This window comes from Macrotis lagotis, chromosome 1, assembly GCF_037893015.1.
Source record: "Macrotis lagotis isolate mMagLag1 chromosome 1, bilby.v1.9.chrom.fasta, whole genome shotgun sequence".
Taxonomy (NCBI): domain Eukaryota; kingdom Metazoa; phylum Chordata; class Mammalia; order Peramelemorphia; family Peramelidae; genus Macrotis; species Macrotis lagotis.
Genome location: NC_133658.1, coordinates 26,605,401 through 26,631,227, shown reverse-complemented (window position 1 = coordinate 26,631,227; position 25,827 = coordinate 26,605,401). Strand labels below are relative to the sequence as shown.

The window sequence follows — 25,827 nt, the reverse complement described above, 5'->3', positions numbered from 1 at the left end:
TCCTGGACTGTAAGTCAAGAGGATTCAAGTTCAAATCTGGTCTCAGACTCTTAGCAGTATGATTCTGGGTCTATCCATTAAAACCTCTCTAGACCTCAATTTGCTCATCTGAAAAGTAAGGTTAATAAAAGGTTCATTGTGTGATTGTGGGGGGAGGGATAAATTAAATATCTATAAAATGCTACACAAACTTTAAAGAACTATATAAACGGTAGCTATTGCCCTCAAATAAATTTACAATGTAAGATATTCAATTGGCCACTCAGACACTCTTTGAAAATGTCCAAAAAAGAGCAAACTACTACCAGCTCAAACAGTTCATGCCACTTCTGGGTAGTTTAATTGTTGGAAAGTCCCCCACCATCATCACTACTCATATACATCTTCATTTATTCATTTTCAATTTTAACTCACTACTCTTAGTTTTGAGCTCCATGGTCAAAGAGATCACATAAATAGCCTTTTGTCAATTTAGGAATAACTATGTCTTCTCTTTTCCTGACTAAATCCCCAATTCTTCAACTAATCTGCTCATTATATGGACTCAGAGTCCTTCTCTATTCTGGCTATTCTCCAGTTTGTCCGGTTTATTATGAAATTACAGGATATAGAAGTGGTATAGTTTTACAAAGGCAGAATACCAAAGTTTCTTTTACTTCCTTATTCTTGGAAGCCACACATATATATTCATGCAGCCCAAGATCACCTTAAAAGTTTGACTGTCTTATAATTGTGTTCATGGATATTAAGCTTGTGATTGATAAAAATCCCTAGATATTCCTCAGATATCTATGCTTTCCTTTTCTGGTACTAGTAACGTTGAGTGTTTGAATCTGTGTGACACTTTATATTTTTCCCAATGACATTTTATCCTGCAGTTAGATTCAACCAAATATTCTTGTTGATCAAGGTCATATGGTTATTAAAAACAGGGATTTGAAATCAAGTTTCCTGAGAGAACAATAGCTATTTACTAAAAAAGAGAGCACCATACAAGATTTCTACTGGGTTTGTTTATGGACCATTAAAGTTTCTTATTTCAAAGTAAGCTAGAGTATGTAAGTCCTCTTTTAGTGCTCTGAAGTTTTATAAAACCCAAATATATTTTGGATGAAATATGAATACCTGTCAGGGATACATAGCTAATAAAATCAGTTTTAACTGGGAAGGAAATGGGTTTTTTTTGATACTATTTTGTTCCAATCCCCCCCCCAAAAAAAAAAAAAAATTGGTCCCAATGCAAGGCAAGATTGCTTGTGTATGTCTTTAGGATACTTACATCAAACTCATTAAGGGCAGCAGCCAGTTCCCCAATGCCAGTGTGCCCTTTGTTTTCATCAGTGGGTGAAGTAGCCTGAGCCGCATTTGAAATGCCAGCGATGGCTTCCTGAACTTGTTTGAACACATAGTCCCGGTTGGCCCTTGTAGCAGCCACATCTGGGTGACGGAGAAATGCTTGTGATGCTGTGTATAGCATAGTGGCATTCTTCTTCAGAGCCCCCCGGGCAGCTGCCATCTCATCCCTACAGTGAGGATCCTTCAGTTCCTGAAAAAAAGGAAACATGGAGAAATATCATAAATATGAATGCTTATTTTTCACAAATGAAATGGAATCTCAGAGCTCATCAATTCAACTAGCCTTTATGTTACAGATGAGAAAACTAAGGCCAAGACATGTCAAGTCACACCCCTAACGTCACATAGGCACAGAGTGACAGAAATGGGACTCCCTATTTATCTATGTACATAACTTCTAAGTCGTTTTAATTTCAGAAAACCTTGGCATCTCTGATAATTAAATCTTAAGACTTTTTGACAAAAAAATAGCTCAATGATTGGAAGTCAATATCACCCTGGATCCAACAGAAAAGCTGTTTTTGAGTAACCCTTAAGAGAGTTAAGGGTCCTTTAAAAGGTCAAAACATATTCTCTTCATTTGAAGAGATAATGTTATGGAGAGTTAGCTACTATTGGGTCAGTTGGGTTCATAAGCAAAATTACTTCTGTGGGTGAAGGAATGGAGGTGGAAGGCAGCGATGTTCCCACTATAAAGAGGTAATTGGTTTAGATTTTTTGACAATACAAAACTGCAGATTCTCAGAATTGGAAATGACATCTGTGGCTATTTAATTCACTTAAGAAATAAATTATTCACCCACTGTAAAAACAACTTTTCCTTCTAAAATGAATAATCATTCAAGTCTCATTTAGAGATTTCCAGTAAGGGAAGAAGTGGTAGAAAGTAATCTCCCTAGGATTTTTGTATCTAGCTCAATAACCTGGCTCCAAGTCTATGCTTACTGGGCTGAACTAAATTTCCTAGAATTTTGGGATAGTTGAAATTGTTGAACCAATCCCAGAACTATGTCTTACCATTGGATTCAGATATTTCAGGTGAGAGAGAGAGAGAGAGAGAGAGAGAGAGAGAGATTGGTAGCATTGCACAGCCCTACATTCAATTAAATCCAATCCATTTGAAAGTCATGACAACACTTTCCCAATGCCATGGTATTCTTCAAGAAGAAAGGACAAACAACAAAAACAAACTGGAATCTATCTTTTTCCTGGGTGGCATGGGAAATAGAGAGCTGGGGTCTACATGCCAGAATACCTAAGTTCAAAAACAGTCCTAGACATTTATTTAGCTGTGTGACCCTGGGCAAGTTTCTTAACTCACCCTAGTCTCATTTTCCAAATCTGTAAAGTTAGGGTAATGATAGCACCTCCATCGTAGTGCTGTTGTCAGGGTCAAATGAGATCACATTTGTAAAATACTTGGAAAAACTTGCAGGGCTATATAATGCATCCCATCACCACCACTATCAATGCCATCATGAATCAAAAAGGTCATTCAAATGTTTTATGGCTGTTTCCCCTTTCCATCTTTTCCTTTTTGAAAACTAACAGTCCTCAGATCTTTCAATTAATTCCTTTAGAATATTCAAAAAGCTATCTTTGACAGAGCATTATTTAGTGGCATGCCCTTGTCTGGGGAGTGACAGGAGAAGAAACTGCAGAAATGGTTTCTAAGCATCAAACTCAGCCTAAGAAATGCACATGAGATCTGATGGCTACACCAGAGGCCTCTAACTGGGACAATAGATGATTATCAAATGATCGAGCATCTGCTTGCCTGTTTATGAACAAATCCAAATGGATGGCATCCAGCCATAAATGCAAACTTATATATTTGGGCCCGAGAAATGGATGGATAGATAGACACAGTCACATGGTATCCATGCATAATGAATTCTCAAGAAAATGAGAAAAGGATATGAAAGGAGAATCTGAACAATCTCATCCCTGCCATTGCTATCACACTTAGACTTTTCTTTTGATTTTACAAGCCACTGGGGTGAAGTGACTTGCTCAAAGTCACACACCTAAGTAAGTATTAAGTGTTTGATCCGATTTGAACTCAGGTCCTCCTGACTCCAGGGCTGGTGCTCTATCCACTGCCCCACCTAGCTGCCCACTCACTTAATGTTTTAATTCATATTGGTCTGATTAAGAGTGAGGGAGGTCAGTAAGAAAAGCAAGTATACATATATATATATATATATATATATATATATATATATATATGTATATATAATATTTATATATATAAATATTATATATATGTATATATAATATTTATATACAACATGTATATATATATGATATGTGTGTGTAAAAATGCTTCTCTCTGAAAGCATCCTATTTACCAATGTTCTTAGATTCTGAATATGATGTCTTTTTCCACAAGATACAATTTTGTGAGAAAGGAAACTCAGCTGAATCCACTGGAGTTTCTGAGCCAGCCTGAAAATCCTTAATAGTCTCATGTTGTTCTATCGTTTTACTTGTGACTTACAAAAGTTGTTAGAAATACATAAGCATCATCACTGATTTTTCTCCATATATTTCTAACTTGATGTTAATTGGGGAATGAGGAAGAAACACTTCTCTTTAAAAAAATCTTGGGATAATCATGTTCTCTTTCAATCTCAGTTACTTCATCTGTAAAAATTGAGGGCCTGGAGAAGACACATCAAATTATAGAATTTTAGAACTGGCTGGTCTCAATGTTCTACTAATGTAAACTATTTCTTGGAAGGAAGCCATATTTCAATGAAGCTAACAAGTGGATATCCAGTCTCTGCTTGAAGACCTCTGGCAAAACATTCACTGAACACGTATATAAAAATACAAAACAAGACAATGAAAGATGTACTAAATACTAACCTCCATTCCAAGCTTTTAAGGTATGTCTTACCTTTAAGAAAAATAACCTCAGAATACCATTAATATTTTCAGGGGTCACAACTAACCAAAGAGCATTCATTCCATACCTATTACGTGTCAAAACTAGGTAAAGTTCTGGGAATATAAATACAAAAGTGAGACATTTCCTGTACTCAAAGACCTTATCCTCTCATAGCAGGATAGAACACAGCTAAGTGAGCCCGGAAAGAGATTGTGGTCTAGACAGTCACAGGGAATCTAAGTGGAGCCACAAGGCAAGGATCAAGACATCCTTTCCTTAACATTGGTAGTATTCATATAATTATTGTTCTTACAGCAAGAACTAAGAATGGGGAAATTTTTGCTTGCAAGAAGGGTTTCAGATCTGTGACATCAAGAAAGAAGACAAGCTACATTCCATGATATGCTAATGGATGGCAGATTATGATATAAACATAATCTGGAATTTGATAAATGTAATAGGTAAACAAAATGAGTTTTCACTCACTTGTACACCAAAAAAATCACCCTAGATTTTAATGGAATATGGAATTAGCTAAGAAGAGAGATACTTTTCCCATGTTTCAGAATATAGTTATTTTTTAAAACTACTTTGGATTGGATTTGAAACTATGATCTCAAAAATAAAAATTGTTTCTAAAACCAACATAAGGAATTGACTTCAATTGAAGAAAATAATTTATCAAATCTAAGGGAATGAGCCAAATTTAAAAATAAATAATCTATATGATTACATGAAATCTAACAGTTCTATATGTCTCCATATTTCCTTACCTGCTGTCTTCTGGCAGCCACATAGTTCAATTTCACCATCTCTTTTCCAAATTCCTTAAAGCGATTTGCAAGGTCTTGCTCATTTGTAGCATTTTTCACAGCTTCCAGAGCTTCTTCAACCTAAATTTGTTTTAAAAAGACAAAAACATTAAACTGAATGATGTTTAAGGTAGAATAACATTATTTAAACATTTGCTATAATGTTTTAAGTATTTTTAATTAAAAAACATCTTAAATTGACTTTCTACAGTCATATAAATATTCAAAATGTATGCATATGCAAAACTTCCTTAACTACTATAAGGAGAAATCACTATTGACCTTTTAGTAAATATCAATGGAATTTGAAGGGAAAAAATTGCAATAATTGAATTCAGTTAGCATTTATTAAAGAGTTAATAATAGTGACAGACACCCCACCTCATCCCAATAGGTTCTAAATCTGGTCTATTCTTATGGAATCAACATCTCTTGGAATATTATCTCAAATCTATGCTCATGGTAATGAAAGTGGAGCAAGCAAGTATCAACTTTCTCCAAGTTTTTCTATAATCTGATTTGATCATTTTTTGTATGGTGAGAGATCATTTAGTATTATTGTTGTCATGGCCCTTCATAAATGAAGAAGATCATGACACCAAAAGAATGATGCCATGACATGCACATTGTGTTGATTATGATAACACCTCCATCATAGTGCTGTTGTTGGGATCAAATGAGATCACATTTGGAAAGTGCTTGGCAAACCTGAAGGGCTATATAAATGTATTTCCTCACCAACACCATCATTGCTATCATGAATCAGAAAGGTCATTCAAAGGCTTTACGGCTGTTGTCATTATTGTACAAAGGCAGCATTTTCCAGAGACTTTTCCAGAACTGTTATCATCCAGTGGCCTAATGTCATAGGAAATAGGTCTTCTGTTGATGGTCTGGATTCTGTGGGAGTCCTTGGTCTTATGGATGTGAATCCTTCCCATATCATTGAGGCACTATGATACTCCAGCAATGCCAGACCAAGTGCTAATATATGATTTTTCTGGTGACAAATTGCAACCTAAAAACTTTGATTTCCCAGAAGCTGCCCAAGAACAATGCCCAAAACAGTATTTCATTTTATTGTTTGAATTCCCACTAAACATCAACAAGTGGATTTTTTAATAGACAGCTAAGTCATTGCTATGAAACCTACTACTTGAATATCTTTGAGAAAATCATTTAAGTTCTCTTTTTTAAATGGATAAATTGAGGATTGTAATATGTATGCCACATTTCTCACAAGGTTCTGGGGAATTTTTTGTAATTGTGAAGAATCTGGCCTTTGGAGCTACTATTACTTTGCAATCATTGTAAAATGAATTGGTCTGTTGGTTACTTTCACCATAAACAGATAAGAATAATAATGTGTTAGAATCAGACTGCACAGGAATTTTAAATTTTCCAAGGAGCGATAATGGAATCCATGGAGCATAGAAATTGGGACTTGGTTTATTGTTTTGTTGATTTTCTCTAGGTTAAAAAGAGAAGAAGAAATTGTCAATAATGCCAAATAATTTAAAATTGTATCCTGTTTATATTTTTATTTTCCAGAGAATAATTTGTTAAACATTTTCTAGCATTCCTGTGGCTAGGTGTCTTTATTTGAATAGTTACAGACTTTCAGAGAGGTTGTAAAAGAGTACTAACCTAGAAAAAAACACTAGCTTCAACCACTCTCCCTATGCCAGTGATCCATATACAAATACATTCACACCTTTACCCACAGGACCATACACCTATGCCTAAACATACATGTATACACACATAACCACATCGACACATACAAATATGCACACAGACACAAACACACACACTGTGTTTTATGGAGCTCTTGGAGCACCAAGAAATAAGATACTGGTCACTTTTTTTGATGGAAGAGAAGGGAAGGTCTTGATGGAAATTCATTCAGGGAAGAGCAGATTAAACTAGGGTATCAGATTCCTGTGCAGCAAGAAATAGATACTCTTTGGGAAAGTATTCAAAGGGAAGGAGAGAAGTGAAAATGTATGAGAAAAGTAAGCTCTGAATATGTCTGAATTTCTTAGATTGACTTGTATTGTATTAACATTCAAGTTATGTCTAACTGATTGCATGAAATGTCTCAGTCTGAATTTGTCACTCAAGTAGGCCAAACAGATATGGGGCAATTCAGTTATTTTACTTATTTAAATAAAATGTATTAAAATTTGATGAACCCATCAAAAAGCAGTAATAAATCTTACTAATACCACTCATTTACATCACATAATGGGAAAGTACAGTGTACAAAAGACAATGTTTAGTATCACCAAATATTTTATTTAATAATGCAATTTAGTTTCATTTATTTTAAAAGATTAATTTATTATGGGAAAATAATATTTAATATTAACTAAGTTATTTATTACAATATATTCTTTTTAAAGAGTCTCAAACCAAATGTAAGTTTCCATTTTAATTGCATACCCACAGAACCTCCCTAGAATTTCTATATTTAATTAGAGAAATTATAAAAGGCAAATATGCAATCCATCATAAGTCTCCTTTAGTGGTCATTAAAATAACATTGACTAGAATTAATCCACACATTTACAAAATTAGCTAAATAATTGTTCTGCTTCATTTGTTTGTTTGGTGTTGTTAAGCCAAGGGAGGCAATAATGCTATATTGCTCAATAAAATATAGTGGAAAAAAATGCTTTTTTATTTGTCATTGTTAAATCCCATCACCTAGTATGATATCTTGCACTTTAGCAGCTGCTTATAGGTTTATGAAATTGATGGATATTCCCCATCCCTTTAATATAAGTGGAAATTATCTTGAACCTATTTCAAAAGCATTTTTCATCTTAAAAAGATTTTGAAAAGTTATATTCCTCAGACATTAGGAGTATCAATGAACAGAGAGAGCCTAGGAAAAGTTATGACAACAAACATTTGAATGGAGAGTCTCTAGAATATTGCTCTCAAAATATTGCAAGATCAGTGCATTGCAATTCAAACACTATTTACCAGTGATCTGTAAGCCAATAAAAAAGCAAATGAATGCATGAATGAATGAAATCCAAGAGTTTGCCCCCCCCAAAACCCACCATACATTCTACTTGACGCACACAAGAATGTATAAATATAAAGACTTGAATTAACCTGAGAAGGGGGGGGAAGCACCTGGACAGGGTAGAGCTATCATTGAAATAGGAGATTTCTCATAATAATCTGGGTTTAAATTGGGATAAAAACTAATCACCTGCATGCACAGCAATGAAGCTAGTCACTGATGTCTACCAGGAAACATGGTAAACCGATGGGAAGAATATGATTTGAAATGGATGTTGCTAAAGTCATAACTGAGGTGAAAAAAAGGAATAAGGCAGAAATCTATAGCAGCCAACCAACCTATGGCAAGACTAAATTTGTATTTTTATATTTAATAGCATTTTCCCAAATACATATAAAGACAATTTGTAAGACTAGATTTAGATGGAACTCCATGTGCCCATAGACTCACCAGTTTTATGATTTGAATATTTACTTTGCTTTTTTCTTTAGTTAGAATAACTTGATAATATAATATTTTCTATTTTCTTGAAGCCAATAAAATATTTAAGAGCTCACTGTCTTATGGAAATTATGCAAATTAAAACACTTCTGAGTTATCACACCACAGCTATCAGATTGGCTAGTATGACAGAAAAGGAAAATGAGAAATGTTGGAGAACATGTGGAAAAATTGTAACCCTAATGCATTGTTGTTGGAATTATGAATTTGTTTGACCATGCTATAAAGTAATTTTGAATTATGTCCAAAGAGCTATAAAACTGTTTATACTCTGATTCAGAAATATTATTACGAGGTTTGTATCCCAAAGAGATTATTAAAAAATGGAAAAGGAACATGTCCAAAAATATTTGTAGCAATTCTTTTCATGATGGCAAAGTTTTGGAAATTGAGGGGATGCCCATCATTTGGGGAATGACTGAAAAAGTTGTGGTATATGAATATAATTAGAATGATAGTGTGATATAAAAAAAGTGATGAAAAAACAGGTTTCAGAAAAAAAACCCTGAAAGCCCTGTAAAAATTGCTGCTGAGAGAACTGAGAAGAAACTGGAGAAGATTGTTCACGGTTACAGCAACATTGTGTTATGATCAGGTATGACAGACCTAGTTCTCCTCAGCAGTAAAATGCTCCAAAGCAGTTCCAAAAAATTCCCTGATGAAAAATGCTAATCATTGTCCAGAGGAAAAAACTATTGCAGATTGACACAAACTATTTTGACCTTTTTTGTTTTCATTTTTATTTCTCATGGTATTTTCCTTTTGTTCTGACTCTTCTTTTACAACACGACTAATATGGAAATATATTTAACATATTTGTATATGTATATCAGATTTCTTTTATGTCTTGGAGAATGGGGAATAAGAGATAGAAGGAGAAGATAAATTGGAACTTAGAAACTTTTCTTTCTTTCTTTCTTCCTTCCTTCCTTCCTTTCTTTTTTTTTACTTTTTGCAAAGCAATGGGGTTAAGTGACTTGCCCAAGGCCATACAGCTAGGTAATTATTAAGTGCCTGAGGCCAGTTTTGAACTCAGGTACTCCTGAATCCAGAGCTGGTGCTCTGTCCACTGTGTTTCCTAGCTGCCCCCAAATTTAGACACTTTTAAAAGTGAATGAAGAAAACTAGTTTTGTATGAAATTGGAAAAAATAAAATACTATTAAGTGAAAAAAATTTTTAAAAATTTAAAAGAGCCCACTAAGTGCTAGGTACTGTCAGTACAAGCACACACACACACACACACACACACACACACACACATATATATATATATATATATATATATATATAGTATATATTTATATATATTTACATATATTATTTTATTTTATAGAGTTTAACAATATATTTATTTTATTTAATATATTATATATTTATTTTATATTTATATAAAAATTCATGCGCATATATACATGTTTATTGAAGTAACCATTAATATATGGACAGAAGTTGAGGAGGAAAAGAAAGATCATAAGCTAAACATTAAATACATAAGGGAGAGGAGTGATTTAGATTTCAGTGGACAATAGCTATTAGAATTTTGGTGGAGGAATAGATATATATGATCAACCTCAAAGGAGAAGAGAATAATGAAGGATGAAGGTAGAAGGAGAATCTTAAAGGGGCTATAGGAAACATAAATGCACACTCCATTTTGAGCACTGAGAAAAAGAAAGTAAAGAACCAGTACTGTAGTAGGTGCCCAAGGAGACTGAGTCATCAGGAAGAGTTGGGTTTCAATGAGAACCATAAAATGAAATAAGTGTGAAAAGGAAACGATTTAATATGAAAGCAAGTTTTTTGGTTATGGAACAAATAGATTAGAGAGCACAGTGGAAAAGATATGAAGTTTTACGTATGTCATTGAAAGCCACGAGCTGAGGAGGATAGGAATCTGAAAACAATCAGTGCAGAATGAAGAAAATCATTTGTAAAATGGCAGCCAGAGATATAAGATCACTGGGATGGGGAGACTGATAAGTTTGTTAAAGATTGCCAAATGAATTCAAGGGGGCTTTAACATCAGTAGGACTTTGGGCTCAAGCTAGTATTCTCCAAAGGTATTAGAAATAATAGGTTAGATGTCTAGGGGTGAAAGATGATAAACATTCATTTCTCTCTGTCCTCTGTAGACAGGGAAGATTGCTTGGTATTTGGGAAAAGGTCAGTCCAGAAGACTAACTCATGATAGAGGGGTACTAGAACAGTATCTCTCTGATCTTTTACTGGAAGGGAGAAGCAAGATCAGGAGAATGACAGTCATTGGAATGGCATCTCTGATTTCTCTCTGACAGAGGATGAAAAACTTGCCCACATCCTAGCAAAGAGAACTGAGGGAAATATGTCCCTAATGCTGGGAAGGAAACAGTACAAAGCCCATGTACCCTTATGTGAATCTATCCATACTGAAAAATAGACTGAAGGAGATCCAGACAATGTCACAAAGGTCTATCCTCTTCCTGATCAAAGTTGTTTCCTACCCATTCCATTTTATCCTGACCCTATAGAGTTTCTTTAACACCAAACCCTTATCTAGAAAGGGATTTCTATTCTTAAAAAGAAGATAAAAGAAAGCAGTGGTGTTTGTTTCCATCCAATTTATGAAGACATCCAGCTTTCTATAGGGTCAATACTAGTGAGAGAAAATTCCTGTACTGCTAATGGGCTCATGATGGTTATTTGAGTATTAATTCCCCTTTTGGGACATAACAATTGGTTTCCAGGAAAACAGAAATAATTATTTCTCAAAAGTCCATAATAATGCCTATTTTTCTATAACAACATGTTCTACCGCTTGTTAATGAGAAACAGTTTCAGGATTTTGTTTCAGTGTGATGCTCATAACTTACTATTCTCATTAGTTTTCACTAAAGAAAGCAGATGCTTGGTTTGCATTTATGTTGGTTTATTCAAACCCCTTTTGAAAAGAATACTAGCAATGATTTTCTGTTTATATAAAATATAGTCATGGTATTAGAAAACTTAGACCTGGAAGGAACTCACAGTCCAAACTATTCTTTTGCCCAAAATAGAAACTGAAAGAAGATACAGAGGAATTCCCAAAGTTCCAAAGATAATAGCTCTTAAAGTGGATTACCTAGATGCAGTTAAGTAATCTGCCATAATACCCATATTCCTCCCCTTATTACAGGAATGTCAGAGACCTTTAGGTACAGTTATATTGAAAAGTGAAGCTCTTTAGAGACATTTTTGTTCTCATGTCATTCAAAAGTGGATAATTTGGTCATTCTCCTGTTCTTTTAGGGAGAATATCTATGTGTTGGGTGCTGCTGAATCAACTGGATGATATATATTAGCCAGTGTTCAACTCAGAAGTATTAGAAAACAATGCATTTACTAGCTGTGTGACCCTGGGCAAGTCATCTAGTCTTTTCCTGTTTTAGGATCCTCCTCTGCAAAAAGAATCATAATAATAATAATAATAATAATGCCTACCTCATGGAGTGATTGGAAAGATCAAATGAGACAACATAGGCAAAGCATTTTCCAAATCTAAAAGTATGATATTAATATGAGTTGAGACATTCAGAACTTTACCATATGATCTATGTATGTGTTTCTCCATAAATCATCCACCTGGACTTGTAAAGTTAATTTTTTAAACTAAGAATTTGTCTCTATGTGTTTTATGTCATTCGAGTCAACTGTTTTAGATGCTGACTTTCTTAGCTTTATTATTCTATCTTAATGCTTTCATTACACATAGATACACATGCACATACATGGTCACACACACTTCAAATCCATATACAGTTTCCTTTTAATGATAAATTTGAGGAGCTTCTGCATAGTTTCTTGAATGTTCCTTGTAAAAACAGCACAGGACAAAGGACAGTGCTCTATGACATTCCACTAGAATCTACTCTCCAAAATGTACATTCTCTTGGACTATCCCTTTGAACAACTTGGAATTTACTAAATAAAGCTGTCATGTAGCCCGTCCGTCTCCAAGCTATTCATGCTTTACTAAATTTCTACCAGTCTAAATAGTTCATCAAGAGAAGGACATGAGGGAAGTCTAGGATGATGGGTTCTGGAGGAGTCATAGCTTTCGCTGATCACCCTTCAACTTCATAAAAACTGAGCAATCACAGCTTTAAAAATGAATTTGAAAAGTCAATTTTACTGATCTTTATTTTATAGCCTCCTTTCTCTTCCTATTTGATTTTAAATAAGACATTTGTCCATCTCCATTTCTTTGTGATCTCTTTTATTTTTTGAAAAGACTTGAAGCCTTTTGACATTAGTTCAATAATTAGGACCTCCATTTCTGCACCCTCTGCTGTAGATTTACCTGGTGATTTGTGGAAGGCATACTAAAATGAGAGGAATCTCTTGTTTCTGAAATTCATTCCCCGTGTGACTTTGGTCAAGGGACTTAAATTTTTCTAGGATCTAGTCTACTCAGCTTATAGCACATGTGAAGCTAGAAAAATCTATCAAAGCTTAGTACAACATTGCTATATCCTTAACAAGAAAGACTTGGCCTCAGACTGAAGACCTTATGTGAAACCCTGTGAGACTTTGAAAATCACAATGAGCTGTCCTCCCATACTCTGTCCTAATTAGGTCACATCTTTTGCACTGAGTTCTAGGAACCCTTTTTGAGCAAAGGCATTGATAAGCCCAAGTGTTTCCAGGTATGGGACTAGAGTCCCTTTCATATGAGGATGTCTATGGTTTGGTGAATATTTACTATGGACAAGAAAAGACTTAGGTGAAAATGATAGTTGTGTTTAAGTATTTGAATGACTCTTAAGAAACAGAGAATAAACTTGCCCTCTTTTTATGCAAAGGACAGATGGAAGAGTGAGGAGGAGAAAGATCAGAAAAAAATACATCAGAATTATCGGAACATGAGATGACTTACCTATAGAGGAAGTAGTAGTGGGTTATCTTTCAGTGGAGTTGCTAAAGAGCACTGTGGTGACTTCCTATGAGATAATAATTGCTCTGGATTTTGATTCTCAAGAAAGTTGGTTTAGATGGCCAAAAAAATCTCTCCTAATTCTGAAAGTTTATGATTAGAATGGATCATTTCCAAAAAACCATATAAGTAAAATAGAGAGGATCACAGAAATATCTCCCAGTGCTTTTATGTCTAAACGCGGGTGTTTTCTCATGATACATTTAGTGACACATTCTCTTTTGCTATATAGCTCTTTCTAGAATGACAATCTCATGGAAGAAAAAAGAGTTCATCTGAAGCAATTCAGGCATATGAACTTCAGTATATAGTCACATATGAGAGTTAGGGATGATATGTATATCCAATAAGATAATGTATGTAAAATAGGATAATGTATGTAAAACTTTATGACCCTAAAGCAAAAAATAATAATGATGATGATGATGATGATGAGTATATTACCCTCAATATCTTTTCTATACTTAATAATAATAGTATAATGTACCTAATAAGATATTATATAAGATAATGAATGTAAAACACTTTACTACTAGCAAATAAAAATGATGATTAATTTATCATCATCATCATCATCATCATCATCATCATCACCATTTCTCCATTTCCTAGCTGCTTCTCTAGGTTTCAGTTCCATTTGGTAACATTTCCTTACTAGTTTTAATAGAATTCATAATAAGCTTGCCAGATTTCTCTGGAACTATATAACACCTAAGTACTTTTTCCAGTTTGCATTTTACAGGAAGAGTAATAATAATTATGAAAATGAAACGATGATGATGATAATGACTGTGATGATGATGATGTAAACTCTATTAAACATGAATCAGTCAAATTCTTGGGAAATATACAGTTCTAATAAAAAATCTGACAAGCTTCTGTTGAGGTCAGTCAAATTTACTAGGGTTTCAGGGTACAAGAGATCCCTAAATTGGCAGCTGGGTAATGCAGAAGATAAATTCATGGGCATGGAGTCAAAGAATATTTGTGTTTGAATCCATCCTCAGATACTTGTTAGCCTTGCTGAACAATTCACTTAATATCTTTGAACCTCTATAAGATGGAGATAATAATATCTACTTCTGGGCTTGTTGGAAGCATCAAATAAGATAATAAATGTACAGATTTTGAAATCATTAAAGTGTTATATGCATGTTAGTTATCATCATTAGTGAACACATTCATAGTTACTGCTTTCTCAGAGGATTTCTGTGCAGGTTATATTCCATCATAGGAGTTTGACCTTGCTTCATACAATCCAAAGATAAGCAAGAACTCACTAATAATCTCTTTGATAGAAACAGTAACTGCCCTGTGGTAAATTGAGTCACTAACAAACATTTCCTGAAGAATATATCAATAAGAGCAGTTATCAGATTAAATGATTACTCTTGAAATCAAGACAAAACAAAGATAATGTAGTAAAAGTCTGGGTTAGGCCCCTTTAATTACTAAGTATGGAAGATGATGGTGCCCTATGGCCTTGAAGGCAAAGTAAGGACCTCTGGGAAGGTGGCCAAACCTCGGTCATCTAAAGAGCATTCCTTCCAGTAACAATAATCCCAGTCACAATGCTCAGAAGCAAGGAGGACATGATTTTGCCAATGGAACTTCCGCTTCTGTCAAAGTCCCATAGAGCCTTGGAAAGTTCCTTCTGAGATCGACAAGTAGTGTGAAAAAAGAGCTGCACAGATGCTTCCTTCAGCATATGGAGCACTGAACAAACACCACCAGTCTCATGAAACAGCCTTTCAAAAACATGGGAGAAATGGGATACTAGTAAATATTATGACATCTCGTGTCACTCACTGCTGGCAATCTGCTAGCCAGCAATCAAAGGACACTACACCACATATTGGTGACAGTGTGCCATTTAAAGAACAAGTGAACTTATCATAACTTATTAGAAAAGTCATTAAAATTATAATTGAATAATGATATAAAAGATATTTGACAGTTGTACTGAGGTGAGATCTTGGTTTCAAACAAAATTTCATGGAAAGAGTCATGAAGTTATTAGCATCTGAGAAGAAAAAAAGCTATATTCAGCTTGGTTTTTTCATTGAAGGAGTACATAACATTTATTATAATATATTATATTAATTTAATATACCATAATATAAAATAATATGTTATAATTTATAATGCAATACACATATACTATATTACATATAATATGTTGTGATAAATAATAATATAGTATAATATATAATATATAATTATATATATATATATAATATATAACAGGAAGGGCATTAAATTTAGATTTAGGAAAACTGAATCATCATAGTATCTCTGACACTTCCTGACTGGATGACTCTGAAGTTGTCTTTTAACTGTTTGTGACTCAGTTTCCTCAGCTACAAAATGAAGAAAATGTGCTTCTAAGGTTCTTTCCAATGCAAATCTATAATCTTAAAATTCAATGACTATTCAATGAGGGTTAAAGGTATGCAATTAAATGTGATAATTGGAATAATGAGGTGAAAGGTAAGTGTCCTGTAAAATATTCTAAGATAGAGTCAAATATCATGCTTGCTCATGATGGAAGAAAGAATAGTTAAGGGAAGGTTTCACAGAAAAAAAGATGGGATCTAATTTGGGTCATAACTGAAGCAAGGAACTTGGGGAGATAAGATGAGTGTGGAAGGGAATTCATTTCAAACAAAATGGGCTAATATGAAATGAAACAGGGCAGGATGAAAACAGGAATTAAGGAGTTGTCTAAGTCGATTGAATGCAAAATAAATGATCTGATTCAGAATAGAGAGGTAAATTGAGGACAAGAGGATGAGGGATCTTGATTGAAAGGATCATGAGAAAAATAAAAAAAATATCCCAAATAGTCTGAGATGTGTCAGAAAGGTAGATTGTGAGAAAGACTGTAGAGGTCTTTAAAAGGCTAAATCAGGAGAAAAAAAAATGATAATACCCAATCATTTTTAAGAGTAATTTTACGGATCAAATTATGCAGTTATAACCAAATGTGTTATCCACATTCTATTTTATTTTGCAAAATGAGCACGAAGTAGTTGAATTCTCTTCCTCAAGGTTTGTGTGGAAAGTATTTGAGGAAAATCAAAGACCTGTAGGTGTAGCAGTTATTACTATTCCTAGCCTGTTCAGCAAAATATCTCTGTTTTCTACTTTAGGAAGTGCTTGAAGGGAATCTCTAGAAGGAGAATTGGGTCCTTGTGCTAATCTCTGCATCCTCAGCATTGTCTAGCACAACACTTTACATGTGGATGCTTAATATACATTTTGGAACAAATGAGATGAGGGCAGTGTTATTTGTAGGGTAAGCCATATGCATATTTACTATGGAATACATATGTGCCAATATGTACTCTCTTTAGTACACTACATTAATTTAGAGCAGGCAGAATGCAAGAAAAAGATTTGCTAATTGAAATCCAGAATGCTTCATAATGGCTCAAGAATGACATATCTGAGGGTTGGCTAAGTGGTGCAGTGGATAGAGCCCCAGCCCTGGAGTTAGGAATACCTGAGTTCAAATCTGGCCTCAGACACTTAATTACGTAGCTGTGTGGCCTTGGGCAAGTCACTTAACCCCATTGCCTTGGGGGAAAAAAAAACCTAAAAAAAATAGGAATGACATCTGCATAGTCCGTAGACAGTCAACTGATTGTGATGCTGGAGAGCTCCACTTGGTATTTACCTTGTGGAACCTAGTCTGCTCTTTGGGTACCATTTATTGCTTCAGCCTCCTCTATACAACTTTTTTATAGAAGACAAAAATAATCATTTCAAGTCTTATTAAACCCAAAACTCAGACTTATTTACTCAAAAAAAATACAACATAACACAACCCTCCCCCTCCAAAAAAACAAACAAGCCAAAAAACAAACTCATGGGGATTTGGACAATTCTTGATAAAAGGCAGTTCCAAAGTTCACTTGTTAGGGGAAAGCAATACAAAAACTCTTAGCATGAAATAATATTTTCCAGATAGAATTTGAGTAAAGTACAGGAAGTTACCCCAAAGCAAGCAAATAATATGTGACTTTAAGACAAACATTTTGATGGTGGCTTACAAATCATAAAGAACATATGTGTGGGCTGATGAAATTAGGAAGCCTATAATGATCTGTGTGTGTATGTTTTTTTAAAGAAACTGGGAATGAAAGACCATGATTTATATTTTGATGTCACTGATTATTAAAAATGTTTTTCTGTACTCTGTCACCATTGGGACAGAATGTAGACCAATGACTTGATCCTAGGCACCAACTTGTAGAAAAGACATTGATGAGTTGAAGTATCTAGGGGAGAATAATCAGTATGGAAGGACAATTTGAGTATCTGTTGAAGGAACTAAGAACATCTAGCCTGAAGACCAGAAGACTTAAGGAGACTTTGGCAATCATTAACAGCTGCTTGAAGGACTTGAAAGCACCCATAAAAGAAGATTAAGATAAATTTGGCCTATTTACAAAGAACATAATTAGTTACCAGGAGAGCTGCTTTTAAAATGGTGAAAGGATCAAAAATGCTATTATTTTTTGACAAAAATGGAATGGGCTTCTTCAGCAGGTAATGGATCCTACTTTACCATATCTCTTCTTTTTTAATTTTTAAATTTATTGGAATGCAGTTAAGTGACTGGACCAAGGTCACACATCTGGAAAGTATTAACTATCTGAGACTGGATTTGAGCTCAGGTCCTCCTGACTCCAGGGTCCACACCATCCTTTAGTCATTTGTGTCACCTGGCTGCCCCCTCCATATATCTTAATTAAAAGACTACAGTCATGTTTGTTAAAGATGTACAAAAGGGTTCTAGTGACCTTTGAGATTCTTTGAGTTTGTACAATGCTTACATGAAAAAAATAAAGAGTTTGATTATTATTTTTTCCAATTGGAAAGAACTTTGGAGGTCCTATCTAATCTAATCCTCTCCTTGACAAATAAATGAATGGATGGATAAATGAATGAATGAATAAGAGAATGGAATTGCAGAAAATTTAATTTACATAAATTTCATTTGCAGACATTAAACAGAAAACACCAGAATTGAATCCATGTCATTTTAGATATTATTATCCCAACTCAATACAGAATATTTAAAGAACATTATTTTTAAAAATCAATACAGAATATTTAAAGGCAGGAATGTCGCATTTGGTAAAAGGATGCTCAGTTGATGACATTCTAGGGAACATAAGAAACATTTTGCTTAGACTACATAAGGTGAATTGATTTAAAAAATGATGTTTAAATCTATACTATTAGTGTGTATATATACATATATGTATATATAGAGATATGCAATGTGAGTATTTGTTGAAGAACCTAAAGCTGTCCAGCATAAAGACCAGAAGACTTAGGGGAAACGTGACAATCATTGACATTTGCTTGAAAGGTTTGAAAGGACTCATAAAAGAAGAGTGAGACTTGGTTGCTGAAACATTTCCACCACAATAACAATAAAAAGTTCAGTTATTTTTATTTTCAGCTCTGATCTTCACATAAATATTTAACCTTGTTTAAAATTAGCAATAAAGTTTGCAATAACCGTTTGGTTCTTTATCTAGGAAAATAGTCACATAGACTATATGCTGCTTTGTACTGCATCTAAGATAAATAAAATACAAATAAAGAATAAGACATGAAAGTGAAATAAAAGGAAAGAAAAAACAGAGGAAAATGTGCTCATAGGATATATATTCTTTTCGATGGACCCCCTCTTCCCAAATTTAAATTAAATGCAAAATTGAACATTTATCTATAGTATTGTATATAATTATATTATAGCTATATTTATAGCTATATGTAATAAAACCATAAGTACAATAAATGAAATATATATAATATTTATATATTATGCATTCCATTTTATTATTGTTGCTGTGTCTGTGTGTGTGTTCGTATGTATGTGTATGTGGTGTCTTTGCTGTAAAATTCAATGTCATTCAATTATTTCTATTTCCAAAGTTTCAACATGGATAGAATTGTAGTGCTTTTCAGGCAAAGCCACCTGTAGTTCTTGAAAGTATTCACTAGATGGTGGCAGTCTACTACAGCGCTGTTGCTCCTGCTCAGCATCCAGCCTCACAAAGGTGTTATCTAACCCAGACTGGTACTTCATTACAGAATTGACAAACTGACAGGGCTACTTAGTATGGCTGAGCTGACCTTTCTGTGCATTTGCAATCAGTATGTTTTCCTAAGCTTTTGCATTTGGGAAGATAATACAATTGACTCAATGTACCCCAGGCAGAACTGCTCAAATTGGGCAAAGTCCAGAAGCACATTGATAGGCAGTAAAAAACCTTTATATGTAGGATTCTAGGGATAAATTTTAAGGGCAGTCTCCATATTTGGAAACATTTTGTTCAGCCTCCTTCTCCAACTCATGGTGCAGTTCTCCCAAATTTGGGTTCCACACTCACAGACACAGTCACAGACAGATACACACACATACACACACACACACACACACACACACACACACACACACACACACACACACACACACACTGACAACAGGCTCCCAATCTTAGCAGAGTCAGAGAGAAGGTAAATTTATCGATACCCTTTCTTTCCAACTGTACACTTCTACCCTTTCTCCCCACTGTTGGGCAAAAGGAAAGAGGAGGAATGAGAATAGGTGACAAGTTCAAGGAGAACAATGCTTCCATCCTCTTTTCAGGACATACAACCAGGATGATACTATAGTTCTGGTTCCCCAAAAACATAGGCTCTTAACTCTTATTGAGGTGAGGAAAAACTTAAGTGAAAAATTTGTTAGTGTTGCCCTTGAGAAAGAAAAAAAGGTTTTTGGTTGCTGTTTAATTAAATACCAAAAGTTAATAATGCCAGATTTAGAGGAAATAACAACAAAAAAACAATGAGACAAATTTATAGGATAACCAAATGCATCAATGGAAGGCAGTCATTACATGCTCAATTGCCATTCTATGGCTTGAAATTTCATGCCCCCCCCCCACAAGAGAGATCTTCAGAAGTAATACGCACAATTTTCAAGTGAGATAGAAGTCTCATGACATCGGCCATATCAGCTAAAATGAGCAAGCGAGTAACGGCTGAGAGCAAAGCTCGGGCAGCTCGCACCATGGTTCCACGCTTTACAGATGAACATGGGTCATCAGCAAATTCTGAAGAAGCAATTCTCATGGTTTCACCTAAAAGACAAAAAAGAAAACAGGAATTCATCTATATCTTATCATGCTGAAATCTCCTACAATGACAATGTTGATAATAATAGTAATAATAATTCTTATCCCAAAGATCAATGAAAAATATATTGTTACTAAGAGAAAATTGTTTACAATTCTTCTTGAACCTCAAAAATCTCTTCCAGCAGCTATACATGCCTTAAAAAATCCTATTTGTAGCTTCCTATCAACCACTGGTTGGGATTTTCCAGCTAGACTAAATTCATTCATAAAAAATACTACTTGTCTGACTCTATAACCAAATAGAATTTTTGAAAAGATAGAGCCACAGAATCATAGCATTGAATAAAGAATGGGATGTCAACAGTCATCTAAGTCCTAGCCATATGTAAAAGGAATCACCTATAATATATCTCATGAGTGGTTATCAAACCAATGCTTGTAGTCCTCAGATGAGAAGGAATCCTCTACCTCCTGAGGGAGCTCATTGCATTCTGGGAGAGTTTGAAACATTAGAAAATTCTATCTGACATCAGACCTAAATCGGTCTCTTTGTAACTTCTATTCTTTACTCAAGGGGCAACCCATTGACTTTCTGGGAGCAGAAAAATAAAAGTCTAACCCTTTGTCTACTTGATAGCCCTATTAATAATGGAAAACAATTCACAGATCCACAGAATCTTTTCTTTTCCAGGCTAAAATATCATTTTTTTAACAGATAATACTCATATGATATAAACCCAAGGTCCTAATCATTTTGACTCCCCCCCCCCAGGAATCCTCTAGCTTTTTAAATCACTTCTTAACCCATACTTTCAAGATCCAAATGAAATACATCACATGACACTGAAGAAGGTGGACTTTCCCTCTCTTTATTACTGGAAGTTATAGCTATCAATATAATCAAGTTTTCTTAAATTTTTTTTTGGCTACTATCAAACTGCTGACGCATATGAAGCCTTTTTTTTTTTCTACTAAAACACAAACAAATACAAAATAGATCATCTTCAGAATAACCACTATATAGCCATGCCTACTCCATCATGTTCTGGTAAAGCTAATTTTTAGTACCCAAGTAAAACATTTTACATTGATCTGTATTGATTGATGTCTCCTTAGATTCAACCCAATGCTCTAGTCTGTCAAGATTGTGCAAATTTGATGAACATTTCATTCTGCTATTACTGTGTGATTGATAAAAAAAAAAGCATATTGCCAAGGAAAGATCCCTAGGGCACTCTGCTGGAAACCTTCTGCCACTTCAACTCTGCATAATTAATAACTATGACCTGAAGGCCATCATCAAATTAGGTCTGAATCCATCTAATTTTTTATTGTATGCAACAACATATTGTTTCCAACAAGTAGCCCCAAAGCTCCCATCTTGAAAAGATAAAAATTCGATAAATACATAAATAAAAAACTAAAACTAAAATATGCTACTTTTATCTTAAATGAAAATGCTAACATTTTTTTCTAAAGCAAAATAAGGCCTTCAGGGAGCTGATTCTATCTGAGTTGGACACAATTGGTCTAGTATTCATCTCTCCATCTTCTGTAAGAGACTAGTATCATCTATTTAAACAAAATCCTAGCTAAAATTATGGTCAGCTAACCCTCAGGGCTCCCTTTGCTTCCTAAGTTAGTAAATATGACAAAATCAAAAAGAAACATAGTCTGCTATGATTTGTTTTGATGATGCCCTGCTGGATCTTGTCAATCACTCCATCCTATTCTCATCAACAATCTCTTTGAAGATCTTTTCTAGATGTTTCTCAGGAATTGAAGAAAATCTCACTACACTATTACTTAAAATGTCTGTTACTATATCCCTCCTTCTTTTGGGTATCTATTCTCTATTAGTAAAGTTTAATCTATTATCTATTATCTAATTATCTTATTTAAGACAAGAATATTGGGATCCACATGGAATTGAACTGACCTGACTACCCCAGTTCACATGGGTATTAACTGGTAGGGTCCAGATTTGACCAAAATGTTTCTGATATCAAACCCAGTGTTTTCCCATTATAGTAATGTTACTGATCCAATAGGAAACAGTGTGCCTTTAGATTATTTTCCCATCAATGTGAATGCATGCTCATTTTATTTGTCTGTCTGTCTCTCAGTCTCTCTCTCTCTCTTTCTCTCTCTGTCTCTCAGTCTCTCTGTTACTCTGTCTCTCTGTCACGCTCTCTGTGTCTCTGCGACTGTGTTTCTGTCTCTGTCTTTCTCTCCTCTTTCATACACATATGTAATCTCCATTTTGACTAAAGAATTCTATTTACTTATGGCTGGGCATGGTGGTAGGGATAGGAAAAAGGAATGCTGCATTGTGAACAATGGAGTAAACTAAATCTAGCTGATGAAGAAGCAGATGTTATCTAAATCGTTGACTTCATCAAGACTGTATTAGATCTGAAATGAGTTAACCAGGCAAATCTACTTATTCAAATTTTCTTGTTAGTTAAAAATGAAAATTTCTCAATCGACATAACAGTAGAAATACATCAATCCCAAATAAGGTACTGCTTAAAATTTAAGAAAAATTAATATCCTTCTTTGGTTAATTTATAGGTTTCAAATGAAATTGATCATCAAATGGTTCATTTTATTGGGCATCCCTGAGCAAAAGTTTTGCAGTGCATCTGGATGCAATGAAACCATTTTAGTGTGTGCTTAAAAGAAAACACTCATCTTCATGATGATGCTAGTGTAGATCCAGAAAATGTGTCGATGTATATGAAATATATTACACTGTTGCATTCAAAGGGAAGCTGCCATCTCCAATAGCCGCATTAGACTTGCAGATGGGCTCCCTCTTTATGCTCAACACAAACAACCTCAAGTTTTACAGCCCAAAGGAAACTTAAACATTCATTACTGTACTGTCAGAAAGGCACATTGTCAAGATTTATCGGGTCCTAAAGGACCAGATAAACTTTAAAGGGAAGGTAGGTAATTTGGAAATATATATTTAGGCCAACAGCAATCCCATGCATCAGATCAATTTTGCAGATATTCAAATAAAGCATTCAACAGAAAAACAATGACAGCATCTCCCACCAGCACCCTAACACACAGGTAGGTTGTCTCTTGGTGTGCATGCCTCTTTCTATCTTTCCGTCTCTCTGTCTCTTTCTATTTCTGTTTCTGTGTCTCTGTCTCTCTGATTCTGACTCTTTTTCTCTCTCTGGGTGTCTTGCTGTCTCTGTCTGCGTCTCTGTCCTTCTCTTTCATTCTCATCCACCTAATAGATGTGGCTTAATAGGACAAACTGGGAAGGGAAGTCATGCTGAAGTGAGGTCACAGAATCACAAACTAAAAACTAGAAGGGAGCTCATGGGATCCAACTAATCTAAACTACTCTGGAGCAGAAAGTGAACCAACCTATAATACCCACAACAAATAGCTATCTGTTCTTTTCTCAAAGGCTTACAATGGAGAGGTTGCAGAAAAAGGATCATTTCCTGAAGGAATCTATTTAAGCTTTGAAAGATAGTTCTATTAAGATTTTTGTGCATTTTAATATTGTTTTTTTAAGTTTCTAATAATTGATCATTTCTATCCTGTGGGACAAGGAACTTGATTAAAATAGTTATTAACTATTTGTGCTTGCAGAGCATATCTAATCTGTCTTTGCTGTGCTAGCTCTGAGGAAGATCGGGGCATTGTTTTTTTAATATACTCCTCTCCAGAATAAATATCTCCCATTTCTTCAAATAATCCTTGAATTTCAACAAGGATGTTATCAATATCATCAGTTCAATCACAGAAAAAGATTCTTGAAGTTTCCTGTAAAAGATTCTCTCTAAGCTTGCAGTGATTTGCTAATCTATTCTAAAACCACCCTAACTGTACTACCACATAATCCATAGAGCTCTACTTCATCTGTAAGACCTGAGACTCTGTCAAGACTGTGCTGAGATCTAAACCACATGAAAGGTTTTCTTTAATCTAGTCACTTTTGTAAAAATAGGGGGGAAAGGAAATTCAGTGAGTCTAGCATGAACCATTTTGGGGGGCGAGGAGGGTTGCAAGGCAAAGTGGCTTGCCCAAGGTCACACAGCAAAGACCGAAACCAGATTTAAACTCAGGTCCGCCTGACTCCAGGGCTGGTCCTCTACCCACTGTGCCACCTAGCTGCCCCAAGGATGAGCCATTATTCATGAAATCATGCTTCCCTTTTTTTGTGAGCACTTTCTCTCATGTGTTTACAAACCATCCATTTGAATTTTGTCAGGGAGAGAATTCAAACTCATTGATTTTAGTTTGTAAAAATATACCTCTTTCTAATTTTACATAAGTTCTCCTATTCTTTAAACTCTACTCACCAACAATGACCAGGAAATCAATTTGCCCATATCTTTCAGGACTCTAGAATTTTGTTAAATTAGGAATCCTAATGGGAATTCATTACATACAGTACTAGTCACTACCTGATGAGTTCCATACTTTTATTGTGTTTCCCCACAAAATACTAATTTATTTTTGTTTTTTGTTTTTTAGATTTTTCAAGGCAATGGGGTTAAGTGGCTTGCCCAAGGCCACATGGCTAGGTAATTATTAAGTGTCTGAGACCAGATTTGAACCCAGGTACTCCTGACTCCAAGGCCAGTGCTCTATTCACTGCGCCACCTAGCTGCCCAAAATACTATATTTTTTAAAAAATTTATCCCTTCCAATTTAAAAAAAAATCATTTTAAGAAAAAAGAAGTAAAATAAAGAATCAAATCAACATTGCTTATTGTCACCAGCACCCTCGTCTCTGGTAAAAAAAAAATTTAGTCCTATATGTACTTTAAAACATCTTTTGTCCCCTAATATGACTGAATCCAGTTCCTTCTAATTTTCTTTATCTTAACATCTATTTTCAATTTCTGGTCATTCATAATTTATTATTCTGAAAAAAATTCTTAAGTTTCTGTCTGTGCCTTTGATATTTTTTAATTCATCCTTAGGTATTCATCCTTGCTCCATCTTCCATACATTTACAAGAATATTGTTAAAACTACAATTATATGAGTCCTCTCAGTCAAGAATCAATGTGAATACTAAAAAATGGCCCTATATGTCAAGGATAAACAAAGATCATTTGGAAAGATCAGGACAAATTTTG

The 25,827-nt window shown here is 34.6% G+C and overlaps 1 protein-coding gene across 2 annotated transcripts in view; it reads right to left on the bottom strand.

Moving 5' to 3' along the window:
* Window positions 1-25,827, bottom strand: part of CTNNA2 (catenin alpha 2) — a 1,546,517-nt gene that overhangs the window by 936,417 nt on the left and 584,273 nt on the right. For both annotated transcript variants that reach the window (XM_074196107.1, XM_074196106.1), the window contains 3 exons: window positions 20,548-20,714; window positions 5,023-5,142; window positions 1,280-1,546 (listed from right to left, as the gene is read on the bottom strand). In XM_074196107.1, the coding sequence (XP_074052208.1) occupies window positions 1,280-1,546; window positions 5,023-5,142; window positions 20,548-20,714 (554 nt within the window). The remainder of the gene's footprint in view (window positions 1-1,279; window positions 1,547-5,022; window positions 5,143-20,547; window positions 20,715-25,827) is intronic.